The 22,636-nt window shown below is 43.3% G+C and overlaps 1 protein-coding gene across 1 annotated transcript in view; it reads left to right on the plus strand.

The window, feature by feature from the left end:
• Window positions 1-22,636, plus strand: part of SPON1 (spondin 1) — a 245,450-nt gene that overhangs the window by 126,850 nt on the left and 95,964 nt on the right. Inside the window, exon 6 of the mRNA XM_023646077.2 lies at window positions 18,468-18,616. Coding sequence (XP_023501845.2) covers window positions 18,468-18,616 — 149 coding nt within the window. The remainder of the gene's footprint in view (window positions 1-18,467; window positions 18,617-22,636) is intronic.

Raw genomic sequence — 22,636 nt, forward strand, 5'->3', positions numbered from 1 at the left:
TGGAATTGCTGCAGGTTTTATGCCAACCACTGCATTCCTGCCAAACATCCTCCCAATTTGCAAGGATTCTTGGGTTTTGCATTGGAAATAAAGCAGTAAAATGCCTTTTCAACCCAACTTATATGAGTCTTATTCTTCATTAGTCCTTACTTAGCCTACACTGATTAGAGGAACATCCTAACTCTGTTTTGAAATGCTTATTTTGGTTGACAAAATGACATGGATTTTCAACCAAAGAGCGTGGAAACAAGTTAATAGTATTGTGATGTCAGTTTGAGTTGTGAACACACACTTGGAAAATGGCTCACACTACTTCCGTGCCAGAGGCGCCAACTGAGAGGTTGTCAGTCAGATATTTCTATCAGCCAAAGCAAGAAATCAGCTCCCCATCCTGGTGGCTGTTGGGCCAAAACTTGCAGCAAAAAGCAAAAGCAAAAAGCTGGCAGAGCAAGGGCTTAGGTTTGCTAATCACAGTTCCTAGAGATGATATGCTTGGAGAATAGCTCACAACAAGTAGCGCTTACAGGCAAAAGTGCTCCTGAAAAGTGAGACTGCTGAGGACCCCGAGCCCCTTCTTCAGACTCAATCCAGCCCCTAGTTTCCCAAACCAGTGATTTTCCTTCTTTGGAAGAATTTTGCAAGAGCTTAGCAACCGATCATTGTCCTAGTTCTAACAAGGCCATCACATCTAATGGTTAAGTGTGTGGACTCTGGAGCCAGACTGAGTCCTGTCTCTACCACTTACTATCTTTGAGATGTTAGCCAAGTCACTTACTTAACCTCTCTCTGCTCAGTTTTCTCATCTATAAAGTGGAATACTAATACCAACTTCACAGGACTATTGTGAGGATGAAATGTATTAATATATGTAAAGAGCTTAGACGACTGCCTGCCATATAGTGTCGTATAATTCTTGGCTATGATTAGTTCTCATTTTTTGTGATTCGGTTCTTGCTTTGGACCCTAGTTCTTATAGTTGGGTCTGCAGGTTTCAGGAACTTGGCAAAGGGAATTTTCCATCTTGATTATTGCATTTGCGGTGTTCTCAGCTGCCAGCACATGGTGGTGGGGATGGTCTGAGCCAGCTTTTGTGCTCCTAAATAATAAGGCTGAGACGCTGTCCTCCTTTGTAACAGAGCCCTGGACACTCATCAATCAACCAGCTTTCCTGGGTGTACTTACTAAGTGAAGGCCTTTAGAAAATGTCACTTCTGTATGTATTTTTAAAAGTATTGGCGGGGGCCAGCCCGGTGGTGCAGCGTTTGGGTTCGCAGGTTCGGATCCCGGGTGTGGACATGGCACCGCTTGGCAAGCCATGCTGTGGTAGGCGTCCCACATATAAAGTAGAGGAAGGTGGGCATAGATGTTAGCTCAGGGCTAATCTTCCTCAAAAAAAAAAAAAAAAAAAAGTATAGGCAGGAAGCTAATACTCAAGGCAAAACTTATAAAAGTTCTGATACTACCAAAGCAGAGGGGACTCGATCAAGGTCACAGACCCCAGACAGGGTAAATGGAGGATATATTACATTACCCTGGGTTAAAATACAAATTCTTCAACTGGGCTAAATTCACTGGGACCCAGCCAGTACCAGTTGAATCTCTTGCCCCTCTGCAACTTGTACTCTTGGCTCCATATCCATCTTATGTGCCCAGACAGCACACTGATCATTGTGACCTCTGGGCCTTTGCACAGGCCATTTCGTGTGCTTGCAACAGTCTGTTCTGCCCCCAGCCCCTTCACCTGGCTGATTGCTGGCCACCCTCTTGTTCTCAACATAAACCCCACTGTCTCGGAAAGCCTTTTCGAGTTCTCCAATCTGGATTAGCAGCCCTCCTTTTTTCTGCCCCAGCCTTGTGGTTATCCTATCACCACACTTTCCAGGCTGCATCGTAACTGCCCACCACATGCTCGATCCCCCTAATATGCTGAGACATGGCAGGGCCCTTGTCTGGTTCGGCTCAGATCTCCAGGACCTTGCATAGGACTTTGAGCATAATGTGTGACAGTGAGAATTTGTCGAATGAAGATGAACAAAGCTCTCTCTCTACCAAGCTGCCTCCCTGACAGGTCAAATCCCCAAATAAAGATACCAGCTCTGCAAGTCCTGGCTAACGGCCTCATGCATGCTGAGCTCCTGGCCCAGAGCACCTGACCTCTGACCTTTAAAATGTCCTGGGGTAACCTTTGACCTCCCACCTCTACCTCTCACAAGCTCACAGCTCATCTCTGTCATTTCCCTATCACCATCCCCATTACATGAGAATCAAACTTTGGCTCCCATACAATGCAGCTCAAGTGTTGGGTAGTACAGCATGAGCCTGGAGAGACAAAGAAAGGAAAGTAACACTGCTTCTGTCTTCACATTTTCTGTCTTGAAGTGAGGCTTTTATTGAAGCATAGCATACATGCAAAAAAGTGGGTAAATCCTAAGTGGACAGCTCACAGTTCCCCGTTCATTTGAAAGCATTCATTTTATTAGCACAAAAATCAGAAATTTTTCTTTTTAGCAGCCTCCTTGTTGTCTCTTTCCAGTCACTACTCCCCCGACAAATGGCAACCACCATCTTGGTTTACATCATAGATTAATTTTGCCTGTTTTTAAACTTTTTGTAAATAGAATTTTACAACATATACTCTTTTGTGTCTGGCTTCTTTTGTTCCACTTTATAGTTTGTGAGACTCATCCACATGGTTGTGTATAATTTTGGTTTGTTCCTTCTTGTAGCTGTATAATATTCCACTGCATGAATATGCCACATTTCATTTATCCATTCTATTATGAATGAACATTTGGGTAGTTTCTAGTCTGGGGCTGTTATGAATAGTGCTGTATAAGCATTTATGTGCATGTCTTCTGGTAAGTATATAGATGTATTTCTTTTGGCTGTAAACTAGGAGTGGAAATGCTGGGTCATAAGATATGGTAGCCCAGCTTTGGTGGAGACTGTTAAATTTTGCACAGTGAGAGAGATCTGGTGAATCCACATCCTTGCCAACACTTGATATTGTTGGTCTTTTTTATTTTAATTATGTAGTGTATATGTAGTGATATTACACTGTGATTTTTTTAAATTTGAATTTCTTTGATTTTGAGTACTATGCTGTTATTGATCATTTGGATAATCTACAGCACCTGTTCCGGTCTTTTGACCATTTTTTCTATTGAATTATCTGCCTTTTTCTTGTTGATATGTAAGAGTTCTCAATGTATTATAGATATGTCTTTTTTTTTTTTTTTTGAGGAAGATTAGCCCTGAGCTAACATCTGCTGCCAATCCTCCTGTTTTTGCTGAGGAAGACCGGCCCTGAGCCAACATCCATGCCCATCTTCCTCTACTTTATATGTGGGATGCCTGCCACAGCATGACTTACCAAGTGGTGCCATGTCCGCACCCGGGATCCGAGCTGGCGAACCCTGGGCTGCCAAAGCGGAATGTGTGCACTTAACTGCTAAGCCACTGGGCTGGCCCCTAGATATGAGTCTTTTGTCAAGTGTATGTATTGCAAATATCTTCTCCCATTCTGTGGCTTGCCTTTTTACTCTCCTAATCTTTTGATGAACAGAAGATTCTAATTTTAATATAATCCCGATAATCTTTTTTCTTCACAGTTAACACTTTTTGTGCCTCATTTAGGAAATCTTTGCTTACCTCAAAGTCATGAAGACTTTGTACGATAGTCTCTTCTAAAAGCTTTATCATTTTTACCTTTCATATCTAGATGTTGAATTGATCTATAATTGAATTTGTGTATGGTATGAGGTTGGGGTCAAGATTTTATTTTCCCCCCAAAATCATTTCTTGGGATGCACATCCTTTCCTTTCTGCATTAGTGTCACCTTTGTCATATATCAAGTGACTGTATATCTATGGGTCTATTTCTGGACTCTATATTCTGTCATTATGTTCCATTGGTCTATTTGTCTACCCTTCATACCTGGGAGTATTAGTTCTCCAACTTTGTTCTTCTTCGTTCTCAGTCCTTTGCATTCCTGCATAAATTTTAGAATCATGATCTCAATTTTTATTTTTAAAAACCTGTTAGTATTTTTATTGGGTTTATGTTGAATTTATGGACAAATTAGGGGAGATTTGACAACTTTACATTATTGACTCTTCTAATCAACAAAGATGTTATATTGCTCCATTTATTTAGATTTACTCTAAGTTCACTCAATAATGTTTTATAGCTTTCTATGGGGAAGAGGTCGTGTTCATTTTTCACTAGGTTTATTCTTAGATATTGTATATTTTATGCTATTGTAAGTAATAGCTTTTTAAAATATCATTTTTCATTTGTTTGTCACTGGTATATAGAAATTAAATTGACCCTCGTATATTGGCTTAGTATTCAGAGAGCTTGCTAAAGGCATTTGTTAATTCTGTTTCTTTATATAGAGATTATTTTGGAATTTTTATATACATAATTATTATCTTCTACCAACAATTCCTCCCTAGTCTTTAAGCCTTGTCTACCTCTATCTGGCCTTACTGCCCTGGCTAGAGCCTCTAGTACAATGTTGAATAGAAGTGGTGATAGTAAGCATTCTTGCCTTGTTCCCAATCTTGTGGGGGAAGCTTTTAATGTCTCATTATTAAGTAGAATTTTTTCTATTGCTTGTTTGTAGATATTTTTCATCAGGTAAAGAAGGTTCCCTTCTATTCCTAGTTTGCTGGGATTTTTTTTTTTTATCATGAATGGATATCGAGAGTAATCAAATGCTTCTTCTGTATCTATGAAGATATCATATAATTTTTCTTTTTTTCTGTTAATGTGATGAATTATATTGATTGAATTTTGAATATTAAACCACCTTGTATTCCTGGAATAGACCCCACATGGTTGTGATATGGTGTATTTTTTCTAAATATCTAGATGTAAGGTTGTTTCGAGGTTTCTGCATCTATGGTCACAGAAAAGATTGGGCTCCTATCATCACCTTTACCTTCAATTTTGAGGTGGAGTTTTTTGCCCCAGCCTGACTCCTCTTTCGTCCTCCGTATAGACTTAGCTCAATAGACTTCACTTCCATTATTAGCTTAGCAAACTTTCCCCAGAGCCTCTAGCTTCTTTCTCACTGGCAGAACAAGAAGCTTTCCCACAGACAAAGCAACCATGATCCAAATCCTGGTTCAACCGCTCACAGGCAATGTGTCCATTACAAGTTACAGAGCTTCTCTGAGCCTCTGTGTCCTCATCAGGGAAATGGGACTGAGAAGTAAATTAGATAATACATATGACGGCATCTGGTACAAGTATGTGCTCAGTAAATCTTGATTCTTATTACCTCGTTTCTCTGCTACCTAAAGACTTTTCAGACACAGAAGAGCATTGGCTTGTTTACAGGCTTAGCCAACAGTTAAGATTCAAACCTGAAAAATAAAACTAATGGGGGTGGGAGAAGTCCATTCTTTTTGTTACACTCTAAAGAACAAAGAAAAGTTATTTACTGCTCCTGCTAAGTTCTTAAATAAGCTCCTAGATTTTTAAAATTAGATAAACATTACTAGAATTTATCATCCAAAATGCTATAGTTCCTTTCCTGGGGCTTCAAACTCAGGTGTTAATGGTATAGGAAACATTCAGAAGTTGTCCAGGAATATAGCCTGTCTCCCATATATAACAATGTATATGTGGAAAAATCGGCGTGGAAGGACTTAGTTAAAGTTCCTGTTTCTAGAAATATAACCCTAGTGCTATTTGTTGGTGCACAATAAACCTTCAACCAGCCTCTATAGTAGCAATGGAGATGGGAGTTTGGGGATGCCTGAGATTATGTTCTTTGCCTCTGAGATAAGAATAAGGTGATGGGCTAGGCTTTAGAGATGTCCATATAAATCAGGAGTCAGAAGTTCAGAAAAATTGGATTGGGAAGGCTGAGTTCAAAGAAGGCTGAAATTTATGAACGTCAAGAGCCAATACTCCCACTGTTGTCAGGGGCACTGGATAAGCACTGTTCTGTTTATCCCCCTGGTATCCCCACCATAAGAGCTGATTCTGATGACAGCCATGGGTGACATCAGAATGACCTTCTAATTAAATCTGGACTTGGATCAGGCTGTGGATCCCCAGTGGAGAAAAAACAGCATGGCCTTGGCAGACCCAGCAATAATCTCAGCTCTGCCACTTACTAGCAGCTCTGTTCCCTCATCCATAACATGGGGATGATAATGACCTATCAAGTGTGAACACTGTGAGAATGGAAGGATGTTGGCTAACACCTATGAAGTGCGTGATGCAAGGAATGTACTTGATAAATGGTAGTGGTTGTAAGGATAATGGTATTGATAATGATAACAATGGCAACAATGATGACTCTGACAAAGGAGACAACATCCATAGCTTTGGGTGGAGGGGTGCTGAAGGGGTATTTGTATTCTATACTTTGCTTAGAGAAACAGGAGGAGCAACCCCAGCTGGCTCTTGTCATATCTGCAGACTGTTATTTTATGGATCTCTGGGCCTAGACACGTGATCTTACCTGAAAGAGCCATGTCTTAATTTCCCCAAAAGCAGAGCCTGAGGCAAGGACTTTGGTGTAGATAGTTTATATAGAAGGTGATCCAGGAAGCAAGAGTGAAGGAATTGGGGGGAGGGGGGGAATGATAGGGGAGGAGGAGGAATCGACCTAAGAGTGCTTTTTGAGGTCGCTGGCATCAGTGTACCTCTCAAAAGTGTACAGAATGCCTTCCGAAATTATCCACCTTCCAGAATTGTCCAGCAGTACCCACCCCTCTATAGGCTAAGGATTATCTCCAGGAGCACTAACTTCCTTGCACTCCCAGGCACTTGCTGGTTGGCTAAGTGGGCTTTCAAAGCTTCATAGAAGGCTGTGAGGCAGTAAATGGAAAGAAACACAGTACACTTGAGGTGGGCACTCACCGACAGCATGAGTGAGCAGGTGCTCGCACCTGCTTACACCTGTCATTGCTGTGGCTGGAGTCAGAAGCAGATGGAGGGTACGTGATACTGAGCACCAGAGGCAACTGCTATGGGCCAAACCCTAGCTCAAGTGCAGGCTCTTCCTGCATGCTGTCTCCCTGAACATGTGATTCACAACTGTGAGAGACCTTGGTCCCCAGTAGAGTCTATCCTCTCCCATCTCCGCTTCCCAGAAGGGGCCACCTGCACAGTTGGTCCTTACACTTAGCAGTACTCAGACCTATCCCAGGTTCCAGAGCTATGCTGTCCGATATGATAGCCACTAGACATGTGTGGCCATTTAAATTTAAATTGATTAAAATTAAATAATATTTAAAACTAAGTTCCTCAGTCACGCTGTCCCATTGTCATTTCAAGTGCTCAATAGCCACATATGGCGAGTGGCCACCATATTGGACAGCAGAGTATAGAATGTTTTTGTCTTCACAGAAAAGCTCAGTTAGACAGAGCCTCTCTAGATTGAGCCTAACTGGCCCAAATTCTGGCTCTACTGCTTACTAGCTCTGAGCAAGTCATTTAACCTTTCCTTGCTTTAACTTCCTAATCTGTAAAATGGGCATGTTTCAAGGATTAAATAAATAATAAGATATAAAGCACATAGTAAAGTCTCAGTAGGTGTTTATTATTATTATATCCCAGTTCCTAGGGCAATTCCTATGTGAGGCAGGCAGTTGTTAAAAAGCCTTCAGCCCTGATCCAGGCCTGAGTCCCTTGGGGCTCATCTCTGTGCTCCTAAATCATCTCCACACTCAAGATGCTCCTGCCATGTCCCCTCAAGTCTCAGAACAGAGATGCTGCTTTGACCACTTCTTGCTCTCAGCCTCTTTTCAGTCCCCCACCCTGACTCCAGAAGGTAGGACCTGAAACTTGACTACAAGCTGTGTCAGGGGTCTGCTTCTGGGAACTTCTGTCAGTACACCTGACTCATTCTGCTGCCATTTTCCCACCACTCGCTCCACCCACCCACTGGGCTTCTGTACCCTCCCAGTGCTAAACCGCAACTAACCTGACAACACCACTTGGAAAATCCAGCTACCCTCCAAGACCCTGCCTTACCCAAATGGACAAGTCCTGTGTGTGTTCCAATTTGCTCACATGCCCTACCTTCCCTGAAGAAATAGAATATTAATATTAAACGTAATATTTCTTGAATGTTTATTATGTAACAGGAACTGCACTGTTTTTGTAAGGATTTCCTTCCATAATACCCATAACAACCCTAGAAGGTAGTACTAGTGTTGGGTAAAAGGTTATTTCCATTTCACAGATAAGAAAACTGAATCTTAGAAAACTTGGATTGCTTGTTCAAAGACGCAGAGCTCATAAAAGGAAACAGGAACATGATGATGGCCTTAAACCAGCAGGAGGTCTCTTTCTTCTTTCGAGGCCTTTGAGGGAAGGATGAACTGATACATGCAACAGCATGAATGAATCTCAAATGTGTTATGCTAAGTTAAAGAAGCCAGACTTAAAAGGCTACATGCTGTATGAGTCCATTTATATTATGTTCCAGAAAAGGCAAAACTGTAGGGACCAAAGGCAAATCAGAGCTTGTCAAGGGCTGTGATTAGATGAATAGGGTTGACTACAAAGGGGCATGTGGCAATTTTTTTAGCTAATAGACCTATTCTATATCTTGATTATGGCAGTGGTTACATGATTGCATCAATTTGTCAAAACTCGCTAAACTATACATTTAAAAGGATGAATTTTGTTGAATTTAAAGTATACTTTTATTTTTTTAATGGGAAATAAAGCAGACAGTAATTTTCCTCTGATTGCCCCCAGCAATTATCCAACTGTGGGAATGGAGGGGAGCAAAAGTCAAAGTTTCAAAGACTTGGTGGAGTAAATGAGCTCAGGTGGGAGCTCAGGATCAGGTTGCAAGGACTTGAGAAAAGAATTCAAGGAGAGGAAGTGGAAACAGTGAGCCCAACTTTCCTGAAAAGCCTGGAGATGCAGGAAAGACAAAAGGTAGGCTTTGTGGGGAAAGAGCATTGATGGAAGATTTTTTTTCACCCAGCATGAGAAAACTTGAACCTCCTTCCTTTAAGGGAGAAGCTCTTCAGTGAAAAAGAGATTAAAGGTGGACCTTACCCCATGCATGTACCATCCCTAGCACACTTCATTCTTTCATATAGATCTGAGTTGCCATCTGTTTTCATTTCCCTTCAGCTTCAAGAACTTCCTTTAATATTTCATATACCACAGGTGTGCTGGTGATAAATTCACTCAGCTTCTATTTATCAAAAAAGTGTTTTATGTCACTCTCATTTTTAAAGGATATTTTTGCAGGATATAAAATTCGAGGTTGACAGTCTTTTATTTCTTTTAGAACTTTAGAGATCTCATTTCATTGTCTTCTGGTTTGTCTTGTTTTTGAAGTCAGCAGTCATTCTTTCTTTATTTTCCTGATTGTAATCTGTCTTTTATTGCCTCTGACTGCTTTTAAGATTTTTTTCTTTAGCTCCAGTTATCATCAATTGATTATGAAGTACCTACATATAATTTCCTTTGTTTTAATCCTGTTTGGAGTTTATTGAGCTTCTTGGATCTGTAGGTTGATATTTTTCATCAAATTTGGGAGAATTTCAGGCATTATTTCTTTAAATATTCTTGTTACCCAATTTCTCTACCCTCTCTTTCTGGGACTCCAATTACCCCTATGTTAAACCACTTACTGTTATTCTAAAGGTCGCCAGGACTCTAGTTCATTTTTTTCAAACTTTTTTTTCCGCACTTCATTTTGAATTGTTTCTATCACCCTGTCTTTCGGTTTGCAGGTCTTTTCCTTTGTCATGTCCTGATCAAATATTGTATTTTTCAGTTCTAGAATTTCCCTTGAGTTTTTAAAAATAGTTTCTGTTTCTCTGCTGAAAGTCCCTATCTGTTCACTAATTAAGTCCATCTTTTTCTTTAAATCCTTGAACATATTGATAATAGATATTTTAAGTCCTCATATGATAATCCCAACATATCAGTCATCTCAGGAACTGTCTATTGACTTGGGGTTTTTGTTTCATGGTTATATACCATATTTTCCTGCTTCTGCACATGTTAGTAATTTTTGATTGTATGAGGGATCTTGTAGATGCTACATTATTGAGTGTCTGGATTTGTTGTCTTCCTTTAAAGAGTATGGAGTTTTGATCTGGCAGATGGTCAATTTACTGATAGATCTGCTTGATTCACCTTCAAGGCCTTTTTCCTAAGCTTTATTAGGGTAAGTCTGGAGTAGCCCTTACTCTAAGGCTAAAGTAGTGGCTTTTCTAGGTCTCAACTGAATGCCCAGAGTGGTCAGAAAGGTCTCTCTAATATGAATGGTTGGATGTCCTACATCTCTAGCGTTGTGTGATCTCTGGAATTTCCATTCAGCTCTCAACTCCCCAGTAGCTATTCTCTCACAGGCCTTGTACAGTCTCACCCTGCCCATGTGCAGCCTACTGTTTGGTCAAAGATTTAAGGGGACTCCTATGCATATTTCTGAACTTCCTTCTCCAGACAGCTCCCTCCTTTCTGGCATTCTTACCAGTAAATACTGTCTACCTCAGCAGCCTCAAATTGCTATCTCTACCTCCTCAGCTCAGCCCAATTGCCATACTCTGCTGTGCTTCATCTTCCTGCACCACAAACCAGAAAATGTCCAGGATAAACCTGGGGCTCACCTCTTGTATTTCCCTTCTGTGAGGGATAATAGTCCTTTGCTATCTATTTTCCAGCATTTGAAAACTGGTGCTTCATATATTTTCCCAATTTTATAGTTACTTATGTGCAGGGGGCTAGTTCAGTGCCATTTGCTACATCAGAGTCAGAAGCAGAAGTTGTGTGAGCATATATAAAGTTGGGAGTTGTCTGTTGACAAGGCTATCTTATTCGCTTCACATTTCCTTCAAGATAAAATAAATGCTTACTGTTAAGATGTTCATACTCCTTCGTGATATGCCTGGCTGACTAGTTTCACCGCTGATAATCCCTTCCTTAGAAATATATACACATACACACACACGCACACACACTACCTTGACCTACTAGTGGTTTTCCATGTACCTCTGGCCTTTTCTTATGCTCTGATTTTGCACATACTGGTCCTTCTGCAAAAATACCCTCCCTCTTACCCCTTAATTACCTTGCTAACTCCTACTCATCCTTCAGAGTATTGCTCAGCTGCCATTTCCTCCAGGAAACCTTCTTTGGTACACTCTGGGTTAAGTGTCCTCTTGGTTGTGTTTTAAATTGCTTTGTTTTTGCCTTTATCAAAGCTGTACTGCACACACTTTATTGTAATTGCTTGTTATGACCTGTTCTTCATGCCCTCCACTCTACCCTCCAGACTGAACATCTCAAGGACAGGGACCAAGTCTGATTCTTCTTGGAGTTTCCATGGCCTAGCACGGGTTTTAGCAAAATTTATCTATAAAGGGCCAGATAGCAAATATTTTAGGGTTTGCAGGCCAGACAGCCTCTGCTGTAACTCCTCAACTCTGTCATTGTAGCAGGAAAGCAGCCATAAGCAATACACAAATAATATGTAAAATATAAAACTTTATTGTAACAAAAAACAAGCAGTGGGTTATAGCTTACTGATCCCTGACTTAGCACATAGTATTTGCCCAGAAATGTTCATTCATTCAATTAATTAATTAATAGAATAGAATATTATTATTGGAGGTGTCAGAGAAAAGGCAGAAGAATGTAATGAATTGCACAAATGTGAGGGTTTTCCCTGAAATAGAAACATGACACTTCTCTTGAGACCTTAAGGAAGGGAAAAGGGTCAGCTGAGTGAAAAAGGCAGAAAGATAGAAAGTTGAGGAATTTCTGGCCTAATTGACAGATCTCCTCATGCAGGGTTTTTTCCAGGAGGCTGTACTGGGATGGGACCCTGAAAACTAGAATGGCTTGGTTAGAGTGAGTTCCTGAAGCCAAGAGCACGAAGAGTTGGAGGACTGGTACAAGCTGTGTCCTGGGCAGCACCCAGTGGCAAACCCAGAGGAGCCGAGTTCTGTAACCAAGTCCAAAGCATCAGAAACCAGGCAGATTCTGGAACCGAGCCTAGGATGAGAATAACGAGGGTAAGAGAGAAGTGAGATCCGAGACAACTTTTAGGAATCGGCTGGCAGGTCCGCAGCATTTTTCTGTTGCTCACTGGCCATGTTGTGCCTGGATGAGTTTGTGGATGGGTTAACCTTGGTCTTCTCAGAAGAGTTAAATAACAAGTTCATCTACTAAGAGATGAAAGGGAGAGAGGAGGCTGAGACTTAGAGATGAGAGGAGCTCTGGTGTAGCTACTATAGCAAATTCCATAAGGGCCCAATTAGGGCCCCAAAGATTTGCTTGGATGTGATGGGTGAGGCTGTGGTTGGATAACAGGAGGTTGTAGCAATCCAGTCACCAAAGTTGTAGGACATTCTCTAATGAAGCGTTATCAATGGGTGTCAAGGAAATGAATGGGTGGCTTTCTGCAGGATAGGGATTGGCAGGGAAATGCAGCCACTAGCAAACCAAGCCAGAAAATCCGCGCTGTCACTGAACACCTGCCATATGCAAACACCTCAGAGAATCCATCTACTGTACAACATACCTCCTCCTACACCAGACAAAAGGCTGCACACAATTCTTTTTCCATCAGCACTAGCCTTTTAAGCATCATTGTGAACACTGGTAATTTAGCACCAGCAATAACAACAGAAAAGGTGTCAGAAATGAGGTTACTATACGTATATTCAAGATATCTCCCTGGAGGGCTTTTCAGACAAGTGCACCTGGTCGGCTACCAGTATCTCAAACTCACACGTCTAATCATTTCTTCCTCCCAGCTGCCCACCTGCCTCTGTCCCATCTATGCGCCATCCAAGCTATCAGGAGTAAACGTCTAGGCCACTTGAACAGTGCTGGACTCAGACAGAGACATGCTAAGCCAGATAGCTGTGGCCTTACCTGAGAGCCAAAGGGGCTGGCGATAGTCTGGGTTTCTCTGCCCCTGACCACAAAACTGAAGGCCCATCGTTTCATCAGAGACCCCACTGGTAGCTTCCCTGAGTATTCCTTTAAGGCCACAGCATTGGCCTCGTCCTCTTCTCCCCAGCCCTCCTGATACCCGAAGCTTCTCTTTCTCCTCCCTTATTTCCTGGAGGATGGTGGGGCCTGGGGCTAAACTTCTCTGTGTCCCAGCTAACTGAGGTCTGCTTAGCTACCTCATTCCACAGGCCCCAGACCCCTAAGTCCCATTTAGATGACTCCTTACCATTTTTTTCAGATTCAGGTCCTTGCATCTGACTTTGCTGTCATCTCCACCCACCAGCTCTGTGTCAAACTGCCGCCAAATCACCCAATCAGTTTCCCTTTGATCCCCATGCCTTCCAGAAACCCATCTGGGTTTTCCCTGCCTTGTTCAGATTTAATTTGACTGGCTAATATTTACTGAGCCCATTTTATGTCAGCTGCTAGTCATTATTTCGCGGGCTTCAGCCTCAGAGTGACACCAGGAAGCTGGTCATGTCAATATCCCTACTTTACAGATGAAGAAACTGGGGTTGAGAGTGATTAACTGACTTTGTCAATCTAGAAAGTTTCAGAACTGAGACTAGAACACACGTTGGTCTGATCCGAAAACCAGAGTTTTAACTACTTCCCCAAACTGCCTCCCAAAGACTGCCCAACCTCCCCTCTCGTTGGCTCTCATTGGCTCGTATCTCTGATCTCAGGTCCATTTCCTCTCCGCTGCCCCAGTCAGACCCCACACAGCTCAGGCAGGGGATGTTGATGTGTCTCCCATTTGGTCTCCTTACTCTTTGGCCTCCCCCTTCCTACCACTGGGTGTGTCCTGCCAGAGATGTGGTGCAGTGTTGTAGAGAAGAGCTGGGCTATGGCACGAGACGGACCCAACTTTGGATCCCCACGTCTTCACTCATCTGTTTCTGTGATCTTGGATTAACTCAATTAAGCTCTCTGAGTCTAAGTTTCCTCATGTGAAAAATGGAAATTATGACAGGATCTGTACCAAAAGAATTTTCTTTTTGAGTGTTTAATGCGATAATATACGTCAAGTCCTTGGCACAGTGCCTGGACAAGGACATTGAGTAGAGGCTTGATACATGTTAACTACTGTTGTGTCAGTCTTCCCAGAAGGAAACTTCCATCATGTGTCCCCCTTTCCTGATGCCATGTGCCACAGTGGGCACTCAGCACCCTCCACAACCTGGCCCCGACTTTCTTTTTCATCTTATCCCTTTGTCCTCTAACTCTCCAGTCTATCAAATAGTCTTCTCTGTTTCCTGACCTCTCAGTGGGATGTAGGAAAAAGAGCTCTGGACTTAGGCAGGGTAAGGCGGATCTGATTTGCTCTGGGATCAGGCAGATCTGGGTTTGAACCCCAGCTTGGCCCCTCACTAGCTCTGTGAGCTTGGGTAGGTTTTTTAACATCTCTGGCCCTCAATTTCCTCATCTATGAGAATGAGGTTGTAGTAAGAGTTACACCTAGGCAAGCATTATACCTAACACCTAAGAGGTGTTTATTCTCTTTTCTACTTGTTAATAGAATTCCTGCTTCTACTGCCCTGCCAGTCTTCCCATGGGAGCCTCCTTCCATTTGGAGCCTCCTTCCATTTGGAAAGTTTCCTTGCTCCTCCACCTTCTTTTGGATTCCTTTTATTTTTTTAATTGTTTTTATTTTTGAGGAAGATTAGTCCTGAGCTAATATCTGCTCCCAATCCTCCTGTTTTTTGCTGAGGAAGACTGGCCCTGAGCTAACATCCATGCCCATCTTCCTCTATTTTATATGTAGGCTGCCTGCCACAACATGGCTTGACAAGCAGTGCATAGGTCCACACCCGGGATCCGAACCGGCAAACCCCAGGCCACCAAAGCAGAACGTGCGAACTTACCCGCTGCGCCACCAGTCCAGCCCCTAGATTCCGCTTTTAGATTCCCATAATGCTTTCTGTCTGTAATAATACAGAGACCTTTTGTTTTGTACAGTTCTTTAAAATTTTCATAGTTCTTTCCAAAACCAGCCCAATTAATTTGCACAAGTCTGAGAAATAGTCCAGCGTAATAATAATTATCTCTGTTTTTGAAAGGTAGACTGAGGCTCTGAGAGATCAAATGACTGGTTCATGGTCACAAATGGAAGCCTGGAGCCTGCATGCAAGTCTTCAGGCTCTTAGTCACTATGCTTTGTAGTCTGAGTCCTCGCCCTAGCCTGGTGCCTTGCCAATATCTGTTATGTGGTTGATGTCATTCAGTGTGTTGAAATTTGAATTAATTTGGTGTGTTGCAAGACCATGGTAGGAAATTAACAACTGTATTGACTAGAAGGTTGAACTGGTACAACGACATTTTATTCAAGAGTAAGAAACCACAAAGCATCCCACTCTTGAGGCACCTTCTTCTCTGTCCATGTGGCTTTAGACTTTGAATCCTAGGATTTGGGGAATTTGCAGTTAGCTGCTCCATCCCCTTGCTCTGTGTTCTTGTTTCTATAATGACCCTGCCCATGCTGGATTGTAAATAATCTGCTTATCCCTCTGTTTCCGCACCCCCAGGCTGTGAGTCCTTCCAGGACAAGCACCATATTCAACTCCTGTCAGTGTCCAGGGCCTGCCGCTGTGCTTGGCACATAGTTAATGGAAGCTGAATGAATAAACCGGAAAGACTTATCTGAGTCCATCCCCTAATCCTCCTGTGATTGTGCTTATTCCTACTCACTTCTTTTATTCCATGTTATTATATATGTCGTATCTCTTAAACTGAATTAAAGTCAAGTTCATGTTTTGCTTATTTTTGTAGCCTCCCTAACAACCAGGAAAGGAGGAAACTGTAATTATTGAGTGTCTACTGTGTGCCAGTAGTGATTGCACGTATATTGTCCCTCTTTTTTTCTTTTTCGGTGAGGAAGTTTCACTGTGAGCTAACATCTGTTGCCAATCTTCCTCTTTTCTTTTGCCTGAGGAAGATTAGCCCTGAGCTAACATCTGTGCCAATCTTCCTCCACTTCGTATGTGAGTTTCCATCACAGCATGGCTGATGAGTGGTGTAGATCTGCACCCAGGGTCTGAACCCGTGAACCCAGACCACTGAAGTGGAGTGCGCTGGACTTAACCGCTACACTGCAGGGCTGGCCACTATTATCTCTTTTTTTAAAAAAATTGAATTTAATTCTTATGATATGTCGGTAAGCTAGGCATTATCACCCTTGAATTACAAAGGAGGGAGCTGAGGCTCAGGGAAATAAAGTACTTGGAATTTGACCAAGTTTACACAGCTAGTAAGTGACAATGCCAGGATTTGAATCCCTGTCTGCTGGCTCCAAGACCAATACCTTTCTTTTTTGTTGTTGTTTAGGGTTTGTGTTTCAACAGCATGCAGGGTAGATGAGTGCATTAGCCCGGTAGGTGTCAGGAAGTCTGCTCATCTGACACTTGCATTTAATCACATTGAATCAAATCTGTGCAAGCCTGATCCCAGATGCTTCAGGCACATATAACTGCCATCTTCCCATTTCATTGCTTGGATGAAATGCTTCGGGAAACATGTACTGAGCACTCACAATGCATCAGGCACAGTGCTAGACACTGGGGATACTGTGCTGAAGACAGGATCCCTCAGGGAGCTTATAGTCTAATGGGAAAACAGACATGTAACGGTGATCATAAATGCGATCTGTGTATGGGGAGACAGAAGACAAGGGCTTAGGTCAGTCTAGGGTGGTCTTGGAAGGCTTCTGGGTAAATCATGAAGGAGGAATGAGTTGGCCAAGCCAAAAGGAGGAAAAGCACAGAAGGAACAGCATGTGCTAAGCCACTGAAGTACAAAATCATAAGTAGGATGGGTCGGGAATAAGGGGCCATTTTGGTAGAACAAAGCAGGGTGAGGAAGAGATGCTGGAACGGGTCTCCCAGTGTTCACATCATGAACCAAAGGTCACGACTGGCTCCTAGCCCTTGCCCCTGCATAAGCAGTGCTCTTGGCTTAGATGACAGCTAGGACATTCTCCCTACTCAGGAAGTGAGTTAGAGAAATAGCTGGCAGCACCTCCATCTCTCTTCTCTAGGGACATGATGGATAAACACAGGGTTTGCATTTCTCTGAGTGTAGGAAATAAGAACAAGCAACTGGGCAGACCCACATGTGATGTCATCTGCCTGGGGTGGGGCATGGCTGCCCTCAGCATGCCAGGAGGGTGGGTTTGTGCCCACGTTCTTGATGTGCCCCTGGAGCAGAGGACCCTGGGGTAGCAGGTGGCAGAGATAAACAGGATGAGGCCCTTTTCATAATCATTTTCTTAAGTAGTGGGCGGAGTGGAGAGTTTTGCCCACTCTGGGCCACAGGGTGTTAAACTGCAGATGTCAGTTGGGTTCATCCAGTTCAAGTTTTCTTCTTTGCTGTGCTTGAAAATATTTAACTTGAGACTTTGTAAAACCAATCAAAGAATGGCGGAGAACTGAGCCAACCCTACGATGAGTTGTATGTAACTTAGTAATAAATGTTATGTGTCTATCTTCATCATGTGCAAACGCAAATCCAATGTGGTGCTGATGTTGACTCTGTTCCTCTCCTTCCTCCCCCTGAGACTTTGAGAAATCTATAGGTTAAGTTCTGTCTTGATCTTGCCCAGATCTTATCTGTTGTCCCCTATGTCATCCATTAATTCCCTCCTGCTTCCCACCACAGTCATCGTCCCGCATGATCCTCACCAAACCACTGTGGACCGGTCACTTCCTCATATCCAAACTGCCTCTCCCATCCTTTAACATGGCTACCCACCTGCCTCTCCTGCTGTAAGGTACATAAAAGCCAGCTAAAGACAATTGTGCTTATTCTGGAGAACTGCTAAGTCTGTTCCCAACTCACTCCTTTTACCTTTTGCTCCTCACTCGCCTCCCCAGCTCCACACTCCAATTTTTCTCCCTCTAATGCATTCTCCACACTGCTGCCTGGATGATTTATGTAAAATTCAAATGCAACTGTGTTATTCCCTTGCTCAGAACCCTTCAGTGGTTTCAGACCCTTTCAAATGACATCCACACTCCTGAAGCATTCAGAACAAGGCCCTCCATGAGCAGGTTCCTTCTACCTCCCTGGCATCATTTCCTACCTCTCCCCTGACAGTCTGTGACACAGCAATGCTAAATTACTTGTGGCTCCCCAAACACACAATGTTATTTAATGTTTCTGAGTCTGTCAGAAATAGCCTTTCCTCACTATTCTGTCTTACAAATCTGATTAGCCTCAAAATTCTCTCAGCTGTCCTCTTCTCTGAGACCCTCCTGGACAGAAGTCATCATTCTGGGGTGCCTCTGTCTTGTTTGAGCATCTACCATTGCCCTGTGTGCATATTCCCAAGACTTACTTGCTTATAGGGACTGTCTTACTCATCACTGACTAGCACAGGACCTAACACAGAGCAGGTGCTTTGCCTGCTCCGGTTGAATTGCTGTCCAATTATACCTCCTCCCCATCATTTGAGGGATTTGTGTTTTAGCCACAGCCACACTGATACCTGCATCCTGATTGGCTTTTCCAGGTCGGGCCAATCACTGGTCTGCGATCATTGGTGGATCCCACTCCAAGAATTATGTGCTGTGGGAGTATGGTGGATATGCTAGCGAAGGCGTCAAACAGGTTGCAGAATTGGGCTCACCAGTGAAAATGGAGGAAGAAATTCGACAACAGGTAAGGAAAACAATCACAGAATGACCAAAAACCAGAAATTCCATCAAAGCATCCCTCAGCTTTCTTTCCCAGGAGCTTGAAATTTACAGTACCATGTGCTGGAAAATCGGTAACATAGGAAGCAAAATCTATTCACTTGAGTTTTGGGAGATTAATATCAAGCAGAGGATAGAGGCACAAAAGTCCATCTTGTTTTCTCAGATTTTCCCTGACTGCATTTGTGTTTTCTTCGGCTTGTGCTAAAAACCACTGCTGTGACCCCAATGTTGGGATGCTGTGTGTCTGGTCTCCTGAGAGCCAATGTGGTGGATTTCACTTTTCTTACTGTGATCCTTGAGAGGGTCAGAGGAGTGCCATTCAAGCTGTCTAAGCCAGAATCGCCATTTCCTAAAATAAACGTTTATGTATCATCACATGCTTTTCGCAACTATGTCTTGAGGTGTTTGATAAATTAGTTGATCATTAGTCATAATCATTATAGACCGAAGTATCTTTTATGTACCACGTACTGTGTCATGTGGCCCCCAGAGCTGTACCATTATCTAGGTCCCCACTCATACTGCTGAGAGATAAGGGAGAAATAGCCCGTCATTCTTTCCGATTTGTTTGACTGACAGTGCCCTCATCCCTCATCAAAAGCTCTAGGAAGAGGCTGATGAGGGATCTTGAAGGAAGAGCTACAGTTTTTCTATGGCCATTCACAGGCTGTGCTGTGGAAAGGTGACAGTCCAGCTTTGGCCATCACTAACCACAAAAGCCATTTGGGTCTGAGAGGATTTGGTGGGTATCCACGTCTCACTGACCACAAGTGGTCAGGAGGGAGTAAGGAAGGAGCAAACTGTGTTGTCCTGCTCCCCATCCCGTCCCACGTCTCCTGAGACAATGCAGGAGGCCCCGGAGACGCTGGGCCGGTGAGTCATGATGTGTGTGTGCTCAGAGGCCTGAGCAGCACAGGAGGCCAAGCACAGCTGAGGCCCCCAGCTCCCCTTGAAGTCTACCACCTGGACTCCAGGCTCCTATGAACCCTAACGTGAATGCCACAAAGGTCACCCTGACTCCTACTATAATCCCCTGAGGAATCCTTTTGGACCAGACTCAAAAAATGCCCAGGAATTAGCTTATGTTTCTGATTAATTTGATTTAAAGTCCCTTCTCCCTTCTTGGAAAAAAAAGTCTAACCAGATGTTCTAAGCTTGCATGTTATTCATCACAGTTCTATCTGTCCAACACTTAGTGTTTCTCTGATTCTGGCTGCCGTGCCTCATAAGTGGCATCACTCATTCAGGCTACAGCACAACCACATTCATCTGCAAAGTCATGGAGGCTCCATGTTGGTCCTAGTCTGTCCAACCTGTCCTTTGTTTGGTATCCTGAGGGTTCATGTTCCTAGTTCTCAAGCATGGAATTTTGGTACACTGGCTCATCAAGTTCTGTTGTGTGGTATGATGAAAACTATTTGTCACAAATAAGAGTTGAAATGGTGATGTTTGCAAATAAATTAGATCAAGGTCAACGGCATCTTCATAATAATGCCAGTCTTTCTCTTAGGCTATCTTGAGAGGTTTCTGGAGAGAAAGGAAGCAGGCACAAGTAGTGAGAAACTGGGACCACCTTGTACTGGTGAATGTTACCTGTCATATGTCATAGCAGTGAAAAGGTTGAAAACTGATGGACGGGACCCCCCAGCCTTAGAATCTCCCCTTTAGGAAAACATTCTTCGCTTGATGTGTTCCTAAGCAGCACATGTGGGATTAGCTTCTGTAGCACACAGACTGCCTGTCCCAGCTGGCTATTGTTCCCGACATTAAGTCACAGTAATAAGTTTAATTATGGGTACTGCACAGGGGAGTTAAAAATCCCACTGAGCATGTCTCAGGGTCTATCACCATCTTTCAGGCCCCCTGCTCCCAGACATCTGCTTCTAGCTGTTACTTCTAGGCTGAGAGGACAGTGTTCTTATCCTAGTTTTACAGAAGAGGAAACTGAGGCACAGTCAATAGCTCAAGAATACCAGAACTTGAACCCAAGTCTGTCTGCTTCCAAAGCCTGGACCCAGTACCAGATACATAATTTGCAGGGCCTAGTGCAAATGCGGGGCCCCTTGTTCAAAATGTAAGAATTTCAAGATTGTGACACTGTGAATTTCCCAGCACGGGGCCCTGGGAGTTTGCAGGTCACACACCCATGAAGCCGGCCCTGCCCATCCACCTTCCCTTCCCCACACAGCTGTCCCACGGAGAGACTCCTCTCCAGCCCTGGAAATAAGCCCCGTTTCCATTGTTCCACCAGCAATGCACGAGCTCACCAGCTGCTAGGAAAATCCGTTGGATAGAGTGATTTCAGGGTCTCCTCACCCCTAACAATTCGTGGTTCTAAATATTGTTCTCTGCAAGCACATAGCCTGTTTTATTTTTCTGTAAGCCAGGTAAGAAACAGCATGAATAGGAGCAAGAATATGAATCCTCCTAGAATATAAACATGCGTCCTCTGAGTAACCAGGAACTTGTTTGAACACGTCGACAAACTAACACGGCGTTCTCAGCCTTTAATACCTTATGTCCCACCCATTGCTCTATCAAAGAAGCCGAGTCCAACCAGGATGAAAATCAAAAGCCCTCTTTTCCCAGGAAAGACATTTATATGCTTACTAACATTCTCTTATGATAGACTTATTGCCACCTCCAAGTTTCAAGGGCGTTAAAAATCACAGCAGATATTGTTGGAGGTAAATCTTACGCTAATAGATTTCAAACACAAATGAACAAAAATAGTAATCCCATTAGTAGTGGAAAATTGTAATAATATTATTGAGTATAAATGCTAATGTTACCATAACTGCAAAACACCAATAAAATCAATGAAAAATTACAGCAGCATTATTGGCAATAATGACCCTGGCGGCCAGAGTGAGTGGGGGGAGGGCACAAGGCACACTTTTTAGCGGGGGGATGGAGGCAAGTGTGTCCTGGCGGGGACTGTGGACTAGCCTGGCAGGTCATGAATGGGTAACCCAAGGCAGGTGGAGGCAGTAGGAAATGGCAGATCACACTTGTGGGTAGGTGTGGCAACTGAGAGTGAGCTGATATGCTCATTGTTATGAAAAAGTTACACGAAGACCATTTCTGCTTCATCAAGCGCTCATTTATGGCATGTGTACTAGGTGTACTAGGGGTCTGGTTCTCTGCTGGATGCTGGCCCAAAGATGGTGCCCGTTTCACCCTGTTATTCATGCTAGAAACCTAGGCGTCATTCTTGATTCTACCCCCTGCCCCAATGTCTGCCTTCTCTCTTAAATTCATGCAGTCAGTCCCTCCTCAGCACCGCCTCGTCAAAACCATCCTCAACTCTTGCCTGAATTGTTGCACTAAGCTCCCGACTCCCTGCCCCGATGCTCTTCCTGTGATCCACACTGCCTCAGGGCCATTTTATGGAACACAAATCCGATCACACCACTCCCCCAGTTAAAATGTTTGATGCTCCGGACTGACCCTAGGATAAAACCCAAACTCCTTATCAGAGCTTGAAAACCCACCATCATCCAGCCTTGTCTTATCTCTCCCTTCTTATTTCTTGCTGCAGCTCTGAGCTTTGCCCATGCAGAACCTCTTTCAGTCTCCCCAAAGACCATGCCCCTCTTGCATCTGGGCCATCTCTCAGCCTGGAACGTCTTCCAGCTCCCCTTTAAGTGGTGAACTCCTATTTTCCCTTCAGGACTCAGCTGAAATGTTGCTTCTTCCTGGAAGCCTTCCCGAATTCTGTACAAGATTGGTCCCCTTGCCAGGTGCTCCCACAGCACCTCCTCTATCGTTACCATCATCTCTTTTACTGTAAGTCCTTGTCTGATGTCTCTCCCTCACTAAACTGCAAAGTTCAAATCTGCACTTTCTATCACTTCACTCTGAGCTGGGTATGGTGTTAATTTCTTCATAATTATTTCTTGAGTGTATTAATTTATTCATTCAATAACTTTACTGAACACCTACTAAATGTCAGGCATTAGAGATACAGCAGTGATCAGAT

Source organism: Equus caballus, chromosome 7 (assembly GCF_041296265.1).
Source record: "Equus caballus isolate H_3958 breed thoroughbred chromosome 7, TB-T2T, whole genome shotgun sequence".
Classification (NCBI taxonomy): Eukaryota; Metazoa; Chordata; class Mammalia; order Perissodactyla; family Equidae; genus Equus; species Equus caballus.